This window comes from Pseudopipra pipra, chromosome 4, assembly GCF_036250125.1.
Source record: "Pseudopipra pipra isolate bDixPip1 chromosome 4, bDixPip1.hap1, whole genome shotgun sequence".
In the NCBI taxonomy this organism is placed as follows: domain Eukaryota; kingdom Metazoa; phylum Chordata; class Aves; order Passeriformes; family Pipridae; genus Pseudopipra; species Pseudopipra pipra.
Genome location: NC_087552.1, coordinates 45,710,408 through 45,725,736, shown reverse-complemented (window position 1 = coordinate 45,725,736; position 15,329 = coordinate 45,710,408). Strand labels below are relative to the sequence as shown.

The window sequence follows — 15,329 nt, the reverse complement described above, 5'->3', positions numbered from 1 at the left end:
TGGAGAATCAAACTTTCTGTATCAACAGCAGCATTAAAATTCTGTTAGAATTGATTAAATAAGACAGCATCTGTGACCAACAAGACTACTAATGTTCCCGTTTGTCCAGTAAGCAGATGATACTACTTAACAATTTCTTCAAGATGTTGAAAGGAGGACTGGCAATGCTTAAGAACAAAACCAGGTGTGTTCCTATACTTCTATTTGAACAAAAGTGTAGAATTACATTGTTGCCTTTTAAAAACACAACAGTTCAAGCGCTTACAAATGACATGCCTGTATGCTTCCATATGTTAAAGTATCTAGGCTTCCTCTGAAACAGACCTCTTTTTCCCCACTAGCCTTTCAACAACTAAGCTGAGGGTTTTTCCACATCCCTTCACAAAACCCAAGAGTATTCTTAAGTACCTAGAACGCTACAGGAAGCCCAGGAATATGTTAGACCACAGACATATAGAAATCAGGTGGCAAAGTTAAAAGAGGAAGGTAGTGCTCCCTCCATCTCTACAAGACATTCTACCCCTTTTAAAAGTTTGTTTCATTAGCTGCTGTAAGAGAATAGGGGAAAAACATGCAAAAATAATCCATCATCTTGCAACTAGTTTTCTAAGATACTAGAGTCCTATGGTATAGCCATCTTTAACAGCTTTTCTGTTAAAGATATATATTTAACAGACATGTGCAACAAAACCTATTTCTTAAAAAAATTATATCAATATCTGACATACAAAAAGGGAACAATTTAAAACGGTAACTGTCCATTTTGAATGTTGATGGAACAGGACAAATTGTGAAGCTGTAGACAACACACCAAAGCTGTAAATCGTATCTGCTCTAAAAGATAAAACTTCTTCAGTTTTGAGACAAATTTTCTTCCCAATAAGCTGATGTGAAAAACTGTCCCCTTAACTGTAGAGTGACTAAATAAACCCCCTTTTAGTGTCCGCTCCAAAACAGGAGTAACTGCTACGTGTGGGAGCAAACCTGTCAGAATTTGGTTTGGTTATACAGAGATAACACTGATCAGTTGAAGGACAAACATTACACTGTAACTGCAATCTTTTAATGCTGTGAGCACATGATTGTACAAATCTTTTTTTAATTCATTAAGCTATAAAGCTACTGGAAAGACTAAAGCACGTGCACATTCTTTAAGGTCTAGAAAGATTAAAAAAAACAGACCGACAAAATCCTCAGTGCTGCCATAAGCTCTGTGAGGCAAAAATGTTGCACAGAAGCAATGCTTTTCAATGCCTAGAGTTCACCTTTCCTTGCACTCTTTAATCTGTTTCAAGTAGGTAAAGGGAAGCAATAAGAGGCAAAGCACAACAAGTCGAATGTAAAGTTCATGGAGCAATAAAGTAGTCTGACCTGAAATTCACATCAAACATTATGAAAATTCTCATGACTCTTATGGCAACAGCTTTGGGTCCACATTTTTGTTAAAAAAAAAAAAAAAAAGGAATCTTCAATAATAACATTTCTAAGTAACACCTACAAACCGACAGCACTGGTATAGATAGATTTATTCTGTCTTAAGCAGCAGGAATACAGTTTACAAAAGTTTAAGGTTAGTCTATATGCTTTACAGTTAAGTCCTCAAGCTGGTTTGTTTTATGTGCTTAGATAGAGCATTTGAACACTGCAAACTTGCTTGGTTAACTTACACTCTCAAAATCATGCTGAGGGTTGGTGGCCAGCAAGGAAAAGAGTACACCTCAGGCACAAGTATATTCTCTGCTTTCTAACTCCGATAATGAGCTGCTAATTCACCACAGCAGTTAGACCCAAACCCTTTTAAAGGTACCAGTTTCTGCTCCTAACTCTCTACTTTGTCAAGTTGCAAATTAGCAGTGCCTCATTATCAGGTTCTGCTAGCTGTAAGACTATCTATCTACTCTAGCTCCAAATAACTTTGAGGAACACTCCAGAATAAAAATCAATGATATTTACACAGCAGCTGCAAGCTCTAGAATGCAGACTTAGTAATACAAAAATTACACAGCAGCCTACCAAAGAATGCATTGAAAATAGTGCTTTTAATGGTGTGTGTATATATATTTGTAAATATATACCATTTTTGTGTGGAACTTCTTGGTCTGTAAGTGCAATAATTACAGAATAAAATTTGGCTGTCTCTGCAAATGTCATGGTTTAAGAATGTTTAAGTGTTCCCACTGAAACCACTCCAAAACACACACCACTCACTCACTCCCCACTGCCCTTCCCCTGGCAGCAGACTAGAAAGGAGAACTGAAGGCACAAAAGGTAAAGATCACGGGTTGAAATATGAACAATTTACTGTAAAACAGCAATGAGCTAAGAAAATGCACAGTAACAGCAACAATACTAGTGACTGTGTGTACAAGAAAAGACACATTACTGTTCACCCTGCAGAGACCCCTGACAATATCTGACTGCTCCCTCTGCTATGCTACTCCACCACAGCATCGAGCTCTACCCCCTGACCCAGAAAATGATGTTAGGTGGTACAGAATAACCTCTGTGTCCTAGCCATGCCCCCTCCTGGCTACTGCAAAAATTAACCGTGTGCTGACCAGAATCAGGACAGAAAATTAACAGGTTATTGAGATTCTCCTTCAGGCATGCCTTTTGCACTCGGCTAAGTACACTTCACTCTTGGAGGAGAAGGACAAGTTCTTCCCAAATTTTCACAGCATCGGCCTTCCAAGAAAAAGGCCACAGAATGATTTACATAATCACACAACCATGGTCAACAGCAAATCCAGTTCAAATTCTCATTTCAGGGCACATTCCCAGAGTTCACTGTTCTGTACAAACCCCCATATTAAAAGCAAGTTTCTGACAAGGTCAATCAATCTACTTTCCTTAGGATTGCCACTACTATCAAAAGGTTTGGAATTGTCTACATAAAAAGCTTTTTTTAGAGAATAAGTAAGTTTAACTTATACTACATTAATATCTCCCAATCTGCATGCCAGTAAAGTCAGAATAATATACTATAAATTCACAGAATACTTAACTCCACAAAAAAAGCATCAAACATCTTTCCAATCCTGAAACATATTTCTCTTTCCAATGCCAAAAATCTTTTTGGGTTGTGTGGGAACAGAGAATGGGGACCTATAGCAGGTCAGTGACTTTCATATGAAAAATAGCTTAGACAAGTCAATAAAAGACAATGGCACAGCTGTTCAATTCACTGTTCAATTCATTTAATACAGATTGAAAGTGACACACATTAGGAGACAGTACATGCATTTTTAGAGTCACAACACTGAATGTTCAGTAATTTGTTTCAGGCAGCTTCTCTCAGTACAGCTCAAGTCCACCATCATTTCATCACTGGTAAATCTGGAGGGGTAAGATAGTCCATTCCCACTCCCCTGCTGTCACTATTAGTCTGCAGATAAGGTGACAGGATCAAAATTTACTGCAGGAAAGCTGACCTACATATTCAACTCTAGAAAAAAAAAAATCACCCTTGTTCTTATGGTTTGCTGAAATAAGACCTATGAAGGTTTTTCCTGTCTTCCAAAAGATCTTAGTGTCTCTAAAGAATGCAAGTTACACACAACTATGTCTTAATGAAATGTCAGGAACTGAATCCTCTCCTCCCCAAACTCACTGGGAATGTCACCTCTGGAATAGTGACACAGAACATCAATCTGTTACCTCTCCTTATGTCACTAAATTTAGAATTTACATTCTGTTCTTGCTAAGTGTGTCACCACCACTAAGACACCAGATGCTTTACTTTGCTTTATCAGGAGTGAGAAAATGAGGGGTTTTTTTTCTGGGGGGGGGCCTCCTCCCTACCCCTTATTTAAGACTCCTGAAGTTTAGGAGTATTTGATTTTTGTTCCTGGCCTCCGTGAAGAAAAACTGCTTCTAAGATGTTCTCCAATACTCAGCCATTTGTACAGCTGATTATATCAGTAACAACTGCAGATGAACACAGCCACACTTTTCTTACTAACTGGAAGAGTGGTCTACATTTTCATCATTAATTTCATTAACAAAGTTAATTTACTTCTCAAACAAGTAGGTTATACTCAAAGTGACACACTCTTTTCTCAGAAAGAAACAGAGGCCTATAAACAGCACACGATCACTTGTTCAGTACAACAAAGTGGCAAGCCATTCCTTAGTTAGGATTTGGTTTCACTAAGGTGAGTGTTCTCTTCTTCCTGCAGGTTTTCATTTAAGAAAGCCTAGAAGGTTACTTTCCGTAAGAGCAACAAGTCATTGAATGCCTCAGATGAGCAATGCACCTCATTCCAGCAGTAGTCCGGTTCTTTGGCAAGTAAGGCTGTTAACAGTACCTTTAGCATCTTTCTTTCACTTGCTGTCTTCCCCTTCACATAATCAGTTCCAGTTCCCATTAATTCTCCAGTCCAATAAAGTATCCAAATTTCATGCCTGATAGAGTAAGCCAATTAATAGCCCCACTGGCCTGACATGACAGATTAGTTTCTAGTTTGGTTTTTTTTTTCCTAGAAGTCACATGTTGTCCCTGAACATATGCTGTTGTTTATCTTTCGTTATAGGGCCATCTGAAACATTCTTCATTCCACTCCTCTTCCCAAGACATTTCCACATCATCTTCATTGCAATTACCTTTGCCTAGATGACTGCAGTCCTTTAGTGGGCTGCACAATAAGGAAATAAGAGTATATGAAACCTATCAATTCTCGTGGCTAAGGAAATGAAGAACTAATTCCAAACATGGGTTTATCATCTATCAACAAAGCACTGTAAATACAGTACCGTGATATTTTTAACTGGTAAGTAGTTATAAAAATAGATTCGGTGCTCTTGCCTGCTTCTAAAAATTGCCTTTAATATTGAACATACGAAGCTTGAGACAACAGTGCTCAGTAGGCACTATCAGAGCAAAACCAGACAATAAAAATATAGAAAATAAGTATTTTTAAGCACAAAGTACTCTGTCTCCAAATGCAAAATTTGTTCTGAGATATTAACAGATTACTTACCTTCAGGTTTTTGCAACTCTTCATGAGATATTTTACATCATAGATGACAGGGAAAAACAACCGCAGTATCTCAAAGAAGTCCAACTCTTCCTCAGGTAAATTGGAGTTTGTCAGGATTTTGATTAGATAGCCAAAGTCATATCCGCTGCAAATTAACAACAAAAACAATATAATATAACTTCTCACTTCCAACATCACGACTTTACTGCACATTAACTGGACATTTTGCTTAATTTCAATGCAATTAAGACCAACTTCTATGAAAAAAATAAACCTCAATGTAAACGGCCTCATTGCAGATTCCAGAAAAACCATTTTAATTTAGTCTGCATGAGGCAAAGTGAAGAAGCAAAAAGATCTGTCTACAGGAGTTTCGCTAAATCCTGAGATAACGTAGTGCTGCTGGGTCTTCATCTGATAACAAGAACTCACACCAGAAAGACTGTTAAGCTAGTTTCTTTCACACAGACTGGAGTTTCTCACTACAAACTGAGTGAGACAGAGAGAAACGTCTACAGTTCTTGAAATACAAAAGATGAGTTTCCAGAGCCAATGCATGTTTATGCCTGGAAGAAAGTTTAAGCCTCGGCAAAGAAAAAGAGGGATTATCTTTAATTTTACCAATTAAATCTGCACACAGACAACTGAAAAAATTAATAGCTTGTAGACTATTTCTCTTTCTGGAGGCAATGACAAAACAAGCTGGAAAAATTTTTGTGTGTACATGTAAGTCTGCAGGAAGCAGCAAGATAACTGAGCAGTACACATTTGTTAGAAGGAACTGAGGTATTATAGTGTGTGCATGGTGGAAAGAAGAGTTTGGAAAGGCTTCCTCCTCAATAGCTTGACTGAAGAAAGAGAACATTGGAATGAGGTGTGGCAGTAAAAGGAGAAACCACATACTTTTTACAAAGGGTTATGAGAGGAAACAAGAGCACTTAAAGTATAGGAAAGACAGAATTCAGGTATTAAGCAGGACTGAACACCACAACAAAAAGCAGGGATAACTAGGTATGCTTTTCCCTAGGAGGGCAATTACAAACCAGATTATTCATGACCTTATCATGAATCTGATCTGTTCTGATCCCTTGTACTTGCAGGACTGCTCATGCACATATGCACTGAACTAGATAAAGGACTGATATATTCTCTTCTAGGTTATTAAGTTTGCATTGAACCAAGCCAGTTCCTAGATTTTACTGACATACATAAAAATGCCTGTACTAACAAAGAAGATGAAAACACACAGCAGGGCTGCCTCTACCAAAGGCTGCATCAGTTCTGCTATTTAAGGAACCTTAGCACAGAGCTGAGAGCTGATTCAAGTGAACAGGTGGCCACCACAGACTCCAAATTCCAAGTTTAAGACTTTGTGTTCATTCTTGATTACACAAGGATCATACTCAAACCCAAGAATTTTGCAGCTTGGTAAATACTGACCAAGATCTTTAACTGTGAGATGAGCAATAGAAAAGACAAATCAGTTAAGAGCACTGTACCACTATCCTGAGGATGTTTAGAATCCACAAACACTGGTGACTTCTGACGTAGGCTCAAGGCTTCAGCTTGCATACTCAGTGTAAATAGGATTACTTTTTGTATCTTTTCTATATATATAAGGTTCTCTACATCTTTACATTATGAATTTCTAGACAGAGGGTAGAAAAACCTTTAACATATAGGAAACAGTCCATTCATTCCCAGTAAGTCCATTCACATAAGACATACAAGAGATACAGACTATTGCAGCTCTCCCACGGGGCTTTCCAGTACTCTAAAGATTTCATGTTGAACAAATCCTGCACTGCATCTGGTGCTTTGAAGCTGTGCTGGCTGCCCTCCAATCTCCACAGCAGCAGCCACTGGCCATGGAGCAAAGGAGTCAAAGATAAAGAAGGATTTCAGTCGATTCCTACAAAGTAAAAATTGCAGTATACTTGGCGAAACAGTAGCTTGGAATTTTATTAGATCATCTGAAGGGGGAGGGAAGGTGGGAAAACCTGGATCAGCATAAAGCCCTCTACAGAAAAAAATAAAAAAGCCACATTAGCAAAAAGGCTGTTCAAAAAGATGCAAAAAAAGACTGTTCAGGATTAAGGAGATTTACTGCTCTAGAGACTAGAGTTTATTAACTCACTGAACTCCTGACATTGATCATCCTCGTGGCTCAAATGTAACAGTCGTATTAAAACTCTTAAAGCGAAAAAACCACAGTATTTGTGCTCCTCCTCTTCAAAAGTATTTGACTTCTCTTCTAAAAAAAATTATGTACAAGACTGAATTACTAGAAAACAGAAGCTCTTAAACACTTATACTTTCTCTGGAGAAGGAAGTACTGCACAAAAAGAAAAGTCAACATACATTTACTATTCACATATTGAGAGTGAGCAGGCTACCACAAATGTGCAGTTTTGATAGAGAATTACACACTTTCTTCTCTGGGAGACTGTAGCAGATCCAAGCTTACACAGGCATAAAAACTGTCACTCCAATTCAAGACTAAGATATACCCAGTTAAAACATTTTGAATGCTAACAGAAGGCTAAGAAAGTCCATGGTGAGCAATTATGTAATTACCTGCTCATTAAAAAAGTTTTCTTCTAATACTCTAACAGGCAATTAGTGGTTGGTTTATACCCTGAAGCACATAGGCTTCCTTTCCTTAAAAGCCTTTCACCATTTCTAATATAATCACCTGAAGTTGCTTAGTGCAGTGAGCCACAATCCATGGAGCTATACAACATAAGCACTCTTACAGACATTTGTTTTGTTTTTTCACTGAACATGGACAGCTGTAGGACACGAGACCATAGAGAAGATCAAACAGGCCTGTATTTCTTTCCCTTCCTATCCAAAATAATTCAGATAGCTAATTAACAATGAAGTCTACTCAAGCACCAAGTCTCTAAAATAAATCAAAACCTGTGAGAGTTGAGAGAGCTTTACTTCATTTTATAATGAGCTAACAGATATGAGCCAACAGATTAAATTCTACTAAAATCAGTTAGACACAAATGATTACTGAAACACAACAGCTTGGAACTTTCCAGCATCCCAAAAACATGCAGTTTTTTGTTTTCAAAAAAGCATGTTTTCACAGACCCTCCAAAGGTAGACAGAGGAGGCTGCACACAGGTGGACACTAAAAAGCTTCAGCAGAGCAGTCAGTTGAACATCCACAAGACCAGCATTTGAGCTGTTTCTTTATAACTTGCTAGACTGCCAAGCACTCACAGCTCTTTTGACTGTGACAAGGATCAGAAATTCAGGGCTTCCCCCCTCCTCTCTCATTGACTCGAGTACATTTTAACGCACACACACGCTCAAAAGATTTGATGGAGTTGCCTATGCAGTTGCAGTACACAAGAACTGATGACAGTGCAAATGTTTCTTCACTCATGTCTGTCAGAACTGCAGGTCCATACAGATTTGCCAATATATGTCAGGATGCTAAGGCAGCTATATCAAATGCAGAGATAAAAAGCACACAAAGAAAACTATTTGAGAAGCGAAGAGCTTAGAAATAAAATGCATAAGAGTTCAAGGAAATCAAGGACTGGGAAATAAAAACCAAACCATAACCTCACAACAAGAAAGGAGTAATTCCCCTCTGTCCACTTCCTATGGGACTTAAATTTTAAGGGTTAGTAGTAATTAAAGCATTTTAAGGAAATGGAAGTAATAGCAGAGTCAGCAACTATCAAACACAGCTTTTTCAGCAGTCAAAGAACTATTGCATGAGGGCCTACATGAAAGAAATTTTCAGCTGAGCGTCCTGCTGATAGAACATAATCACAATCAATCTAAAATATATTTAGAAACAGCTATTCACTATTCTTGGTGGCACATTTTATATGACCTGTGCTCATTTATAGCTTTGTGCAATCTTAGTTTCCTCGGAAAGTAACCCACTTACTCCCAGGTTTTGTGCTCAAGATAGTATCAACAAGCCCTGGCAAAGATCAAAAGCCTTTAAACACTCTGATAATCAGTGTTTGACAAACATTTGCTGGAATAGTTGTCTTAAGAAGATTTCTAAAGACATGTTCAGTGAAATACACAACAGAAACTGATTTTAGTACAGATGAAATCCTTCATAGGCTAAACCAGTAAAAATGGCATTATTGCACACAGCTTGCACTACACTTTGACCAGCCTATTAGTCAGGAATTACACACACTAAATATAAATATGCTTAAAAAAGAATCCTTACTGTAGAAATGGTTCTGGTATACCTTATACCGGGCCCTTAAACCATCAGGCAATATTGGAAAAACACCATTTGGGGGCTGAAGCTGCTTCAATATGCCAGTCTCTGCTGATGCACCAGTTACATGCACAACCTGCCTTCCCTTCTCTTGAAGCATCCAAGTTATATTTTTCAAGTCAAGTGTTAATCACAAATATACACATACGAGCCCATAATAACGGATTTAAGAAGCTGAAAAAAAAATTATTTCACTGCTTTGGCCTTTGTAATTATTTTGAAGTAGTTTATGGCATTCTTGCAGTATTCTTCCATCAGCTGCTACCCCAGTAGCAAGATAGCAAGAGTAAGATTACTTTGGATTCATATTGTGAGTTGAGACAGCTGTAAGTGGAAGATGTGACAAATGTACTCAGAGGATCCTTCTTTTTTTAACTGTCTTTTCTTTCCAACCTCTCTCCTTTGGAAACTCAGCCTAACACTTCTTTCTACAAAACAAATCAAAACAATGATTTCTACAACAGAATGTTATATGCACCCTTTTTCTACCACTTTACATTCCTTACCAAAGCAATCCTTATTTTTCAGTTGGTTTATAGCATAAATACTTCTCTAATTCCATGTGACTTTGTCTCCTCCAACATTTAATACTTATGGATGAAGAATTAGATTTTTTTCTCATTTCATCATTTACATATTACCACCCACCAATATAGCATGAGTGATAAACACGAATAAAGCTGTAAGGAAACTAGTCTCGGCTAAAATGTTCACTCTACCTTTGCTAACTTCCTTAGCAGCCAGAATTTAAGACGTTAATTCAAGGGCATTACATAGCAATAAGCCTTTAAAGACACTGCTGCTTGCAAAAAGTGCAAATTATCTCTGGCACCTCGTCGGCTACACAATGACCACTGCATATATTTTAAAGCATTAAAAATCTTACTACCACTCAGAAATCTTCTGTATCTTGACAGATTCATAGAGATTTAGCATTCACAATTCTATTTCTACTTGAAAGATGGGTTCCTGTGATGGAATAAACAGTAAGATATATTCATTACTGCAACTAGAATTAAGGCTTATCAGGGATCTCCTTCTAGGCTGAGTAATTTTTGGTGCCCAGATTCCCAGGAGACTTACAGTAAATTTAGAAGTGCTTTTTAATTCTGCAGTGGTGTCTCCCATAATTTGCTCAACAGTTGCTTAGGAATACCTCTCTTCCCTCACCGCTATTACCTGCACGTGTGCAGCGCCACCAGCTGGCCGAGGAGTCTCACATCTTTCGGCTTTACAGTTTTCCCTTTACCGTGTAAACATCAAATACAAAACACTAGTACCTCCCGTACCCTTTATTCTCTATTCACAGAATGGTGTTAGAGGTATTACAGCAGAAATATTTTCTAACTCTTACCAGCTGAGCTATGTGCTACACACACCATCAGATGCACAGCACTTAAGCCCATGAGATGTGAAAACTAAGCTCTAGAGTTCAATGTTGAAACCCCAAATATTTAACATGCAGAATTTACCTATGAAAGGAAAGCCACTTGACTCCTTCACACAGTACAACTCCTGATGTCATGAGCAGTTCTGCAAAATACTGTGTCTCAATTCCCTCTTCTTCATGCTTTTTAAACTGGATACCAGATGTCGTCAACAGCTCAATAGAGTCCTGAGCATACATATCTTCTCTAAAAACAGAGAGGAAAAGTAAATTTCAAAAATCTACAAATCTCAGTGATTATAAACCTGGTAACATCTCTTTTTTGCTATTTATTCCACAGACTTCACTAGCATAGAGCAGGAGCAACTTGACTTTGTTCTGGGTTAATTACAAAATCAACCATTTTTTCAAAGCATTTTTTTACCTTAAGTAAAAAAATTCCCAGCACCTCCATCTATGCCATCTTCATAAAAAAACCTAGTTCCTGCTTCTCTTCCAGTTATCTATAACCCCTCTTCTGCAAATCTACAGAGGAAAGTGAATCTGTGGATCTTATGCAGTAAAGTATCTGTATTCATTACTTGAACTGTGACAAATTGCATGGAACAGCTGAAGCACTAACACATTTCATTACAGAACTAGGAACAGCACTCTCCAGATCCCAGTGCTGGATAATATTTCCCACAGGTTTTTCATGATTTAAGCATACGTAAATGTTTAGACACATGTTCATCAAAACTTCCTTCTTGCTACAATTGAAAATTGAGTACTTGCTCCATCTATTCAATCCTTAAAATTCAGGTAGCCTAATGTTTTCTTTCTAAACAACCAATTTCAACTTCAATAGCCATATTTTGGACCTAAAATTTAACAGGATGAAATAAAATTCCTCTATTCCTTGTTTGATGCCCTCTTACTACTCTATTTATTCCCTTTACCACTAACAATTTCATGAAGTTTTAAGCATTTTATGATGAAATTGATGTTTTGAGTTTCCCCCCCCCAAAGTTTAATCTGTATCATCATAACAAAAACATAGAATGGTTATCTGAAAAAAAAAAAAAAACTAAACATGCAAACATGAGTCTATTTAGATGATATTCATTTTACTGTCTGCAACATGCTATTCCACAGTCTCTTCTGTGTAAAGTTTTAAATTTTAGTAAAAAACAACTGAAACAAAACACATCAAAAAAATCCAGACAAGACAACCAATATATCAAACTTGACTATAAGAATCAGTCATAGGCTTATATTCCTTATTCCTAAAAGCAAGTCATCATTCATCAGAACATAGAGATACATTCTCAAGATGTGTTGTATCTTTTTTCCTCCCTCCCACACAGATGTTCTTTAGTTCTCCAGCTTTAAGGCATCAGCTTCCCAACACCTGTCTATCTCCATAACACATTAAAGCACCCATCCAAAACAAACCCACCATTTTACAAAAAGGAGTTTTAATTCTAACTGTTGCTCTGCACTAATCAGGTGCACAGTTCAATTAGAGAAATAGTTATGCTCCTTAAAAGCACACTAAAACAAGACCTGGCTGGAACCACACATACACAAAAAAATTACCTTCTATGAACAAACAACAGCTGTTTTGCTTTAGGAGCAGAACACTTGGCACAGTGCCACTTTCCAAAAGGATGTTTAGAAACAGATAAAAATAATTAAGTTCTCCTTCCATGAAAAAAAAATTATATATATATATATTTATGTTTCATGCAATACTTACCAAGCTTAAGTTTTTCTATAAAATCAGTGAACTAGTAACAAGTTAGTTAGGTGATTATCTGTATCTTGCTTTACTAAGTCATCTTATCTCTGCAGTATGTGGCACAAATGGATGGAAAACTACTTTTGGTTTCACTTACTTGACATTAAGTAGACCTCTGAAGCTCAGAAAATAAATAAAGTGTAGCACAGGCTCTTCTTCCCGGATCACAGTTAGAAGTTATTAATTCACTCCTCTTTCTCCCCTACTTAGCAGGATTAGTATATTCTATCAAGAAAATGGATAGGTTCCATCCAGCATGCATATGGCCAGGTAAGTTCAGACATACCAAAATATCAAATCTGCACTTACTTTTCTTTCAAGAGACACTTCAAACAAGACTAAATAGAGTGTGTCACTGCTCAGACCAAACTGATTTGTGACAAGCCATAGCACTGCTTGTTTAAAAGAGCAGAAAGATCAAGGGAGACAGCAGCAGTTTTCTTCTTTTTAAGAACCCCCACTACTTTGAAAACAAACCTTCTTATCTGCAGGGAAAAAAAAGTCTCTTCTCTAAACCTCCTTTGCAGACTACAGTTTTAACTCATGTATATAAAGTTGTCCGGTTATCAGCTTGTAACAAACTGCCAAAAACCCCCAAGGCTTCAACACTCTTAAATGTGCCAGAAGTGTTTGCACTGATATTCAATAGATAATCAACATACAAAAATCTATCAGACCAATTATGTTTACTTCAGGAAAACAAAACCATCAAGATACTAGTAACTCTGTAAACCATCAGCTAAAGATATAATTAGAGTGCCACATAAGTGTTTGATCCCTGTGAAAAAGGGAGGTTTATGCTTAAAGTTTTATCACTAATAAAAATCACATTGTGAAATGAATAGACTGTAAAAATTAGCTTTTTAACCAACACTTAAGACAAAATAATTCAGAACTTGCAGGTAACATCTGACATACTTCTTTAGTCACTTCAGTAACTGTTCTTTTTGTTCAAGTGTTGGTATTTTCCATTTAAAGTATGTAAACAAACAATATGTGATTTCTGTAACAACTAGTAAGAAGTAAACTAAATTAAGGCAGAAGCATTCTGAAATATTGAACATGAAAGCACAGAGCTAACACATGCACTAAGTATAAACAGGCCTTTTGAAATCTTTTGTTGAAGCCGCTTAGCATTTTTTGACCAAGTCACCAACAGTAAGACAAACTATACAGAAAGGAGGGAAGAAAGCACTTGCTTGGCTGACAAAATTTTCCTCACAATAAAATATCTACGGTATTCCAATATTCCAATCAGACAGATTAAAAAAAAAGTTGAGATATATACAAAAAAAGTATATATTACTTATTTTCAGTAAGTCAGAAACATATGTTCAGCAGCACAGAAATTGCATACTTACGTTAGGTTAAATTTAAAATTAAATTGCCAAGTTGAAGTTCCTGGAGGATATTCTCCTTGCTCATTCATAAATGTCAGTCCTAGCTGAATTATTTTTAGCAAGTCGACATTGCAGCGCAATAGTTGGTACTGATAGTCTGCGTTGCTTCTGAATTCTCCAATAGGCCTTGCAACCACTCCTGGAAATTCTGTGTCCTGCAAGAGCAGAGTTAAAACTTGAACAGACAACAAGCATAAAGGCTTACGTGGCTCATTTGTAATATCTAACAGTTTCATAGCTGAACTGTATGTAAATTTAGCTTTTAAAAAGGTAACAAATCACCATCCTGATGTTCACATACATTAAGAACCATTATTCTTTCAACCAAATTGGATGAAGAAGTTTAGTGACTCAACTGAAGTCATGATGGTTTTTGAGATAATTTGGTACAGAGGTTGAGCGCCCACTTACCATGGCTACATAGTTATACTTCCGTATAACTTGACGAATTTTCTTCATCTCTTCATCCAAGTTACAAGCCCAAACTTCACAGATTCTTTGGCTATGGTCTACAGTAGCTGCTGGCATAGTGGGGGGCTTTAGAGACCATACATCAAAAACTACACTTGAGTGATGATCAGTTTCATAAAGAGAAGTTCAACTGTTTATTGTTTTTAGCCTAAAAGAGATAGAGAAAGGAAAGCATCAGAGCGTTTTTACTCTTCACTTATCTGAAAAAAAAAGGCTTTAACCACCACGACCAAGCTTTATTCTTATAGATTTCATAAAAGCAGGACAACACAGCCACCAAAGCCACGTGAATTTCTGCCGAGTTCATATTACCATCGGAAACTAAAACCCTACAGTTGGTTAGCAACTATTTCTTGCGCCAAGACGGCAAACCGGGGAGGCGCGATCGTAACGCAGATACCGAAGGGACACCCGAGCCCACGGGCGCTGCTGCCCCGCGGGTCGGAAGGGCGCGTTCCCGCGGAACCCTGGGCTGCGTGCAGCCGGGAACGAAGCGGCACACCGGCGTCACGCCAAACCCGGGGGCACCACGGGCGACCTCCCGAGGCGTGCGCGACTCCTCCAGCTCCCAAGGGTTGCGCTGAACCGGCGCGCGGGGACCGACACAGGGACGCGAGTCCGGCCGGCCCCGGCCGCGTCCCCGCGCGTGTGGAAGACCCCGGGAGCGGCGGGAGGCGCGGAAGCCGAGGTATTCCCGCGGGCCCAGCTGCGGTGCCCCCACCCCGCTCACCGCTGGCGCTCGGGCCGGGCCCGGCGGCTCTGGGAGGCCCCGCGCGGCCCCCGCGAGCCGCAGGACGCGCTGCTGCCCCGGCGCCGCCGCCGCGCGCACAAAGCCATTGCGTCATCGCCGCGCGACGCGCCCTTTCCCCGCTCCGCTCTGGTCCAATCGCCGCCCGCTCCGCCCCTCCCCCTGCCCTCATCCCGCCCCGCCCCCGCCGCGGCGCGATCGGTGTCGCGCGGGGGTGACGTATCCCCCCGGCGGGGCCGGGCGGGGTGGTGGCGGCGAGGCCGCCGCGTTCGCGCGCAGGCGCGCGCGGGCGCTCGG

The 15,329-nt window shown here is 39.0% G+C and overlaps 1 protein-coding gene across 2 annotated transcripts in view; it reads right to left on the bottom strand.

The window, feature by feature from the left end:
* Window positions 1-15,119, bottom strand: part of CNOT7 (CCR4-NOT transcription complex subunit 7) — a 30,059-nt gene extending 14,940 nt beyond the window's left edge. Inside the window, exons 1-5 of one of the 2 annotated variants that reach the window (XM_064652800.1) lie at window positions 15,015-15,119; window positions 14,225-14,432; window positions 13,775-13,968; window positions 10,719-10,880; window positions 4,980-5,124 (exon numbers count right to left, since the gene is read on the bottom strand). In XM_064652800.1, the coding sequence (XP_064508870.1) occupies window positions 4,980-5,124; window positions 10,719-10,880; window positions 13,775-13,968; window positions 14,225-14,341 (618 nt within the window). In that variant the 5' untranslated portion in view covers window positions 14,342-14,432; window positions 15,015-15,119. The remainder of the gene's footprint in view (window positions 1-4,979; window positions 5,125-10,718; window positions 10,881-13,774; window positions 13,969-14,224; window positions 14,433-15,014) is intronic. The other variant, XM_064652801.1, reaches the window with a different exon arrangement.
* Between the last annotated feature and the right edge of the window lie 210 nt (window positions 15,120-15,329).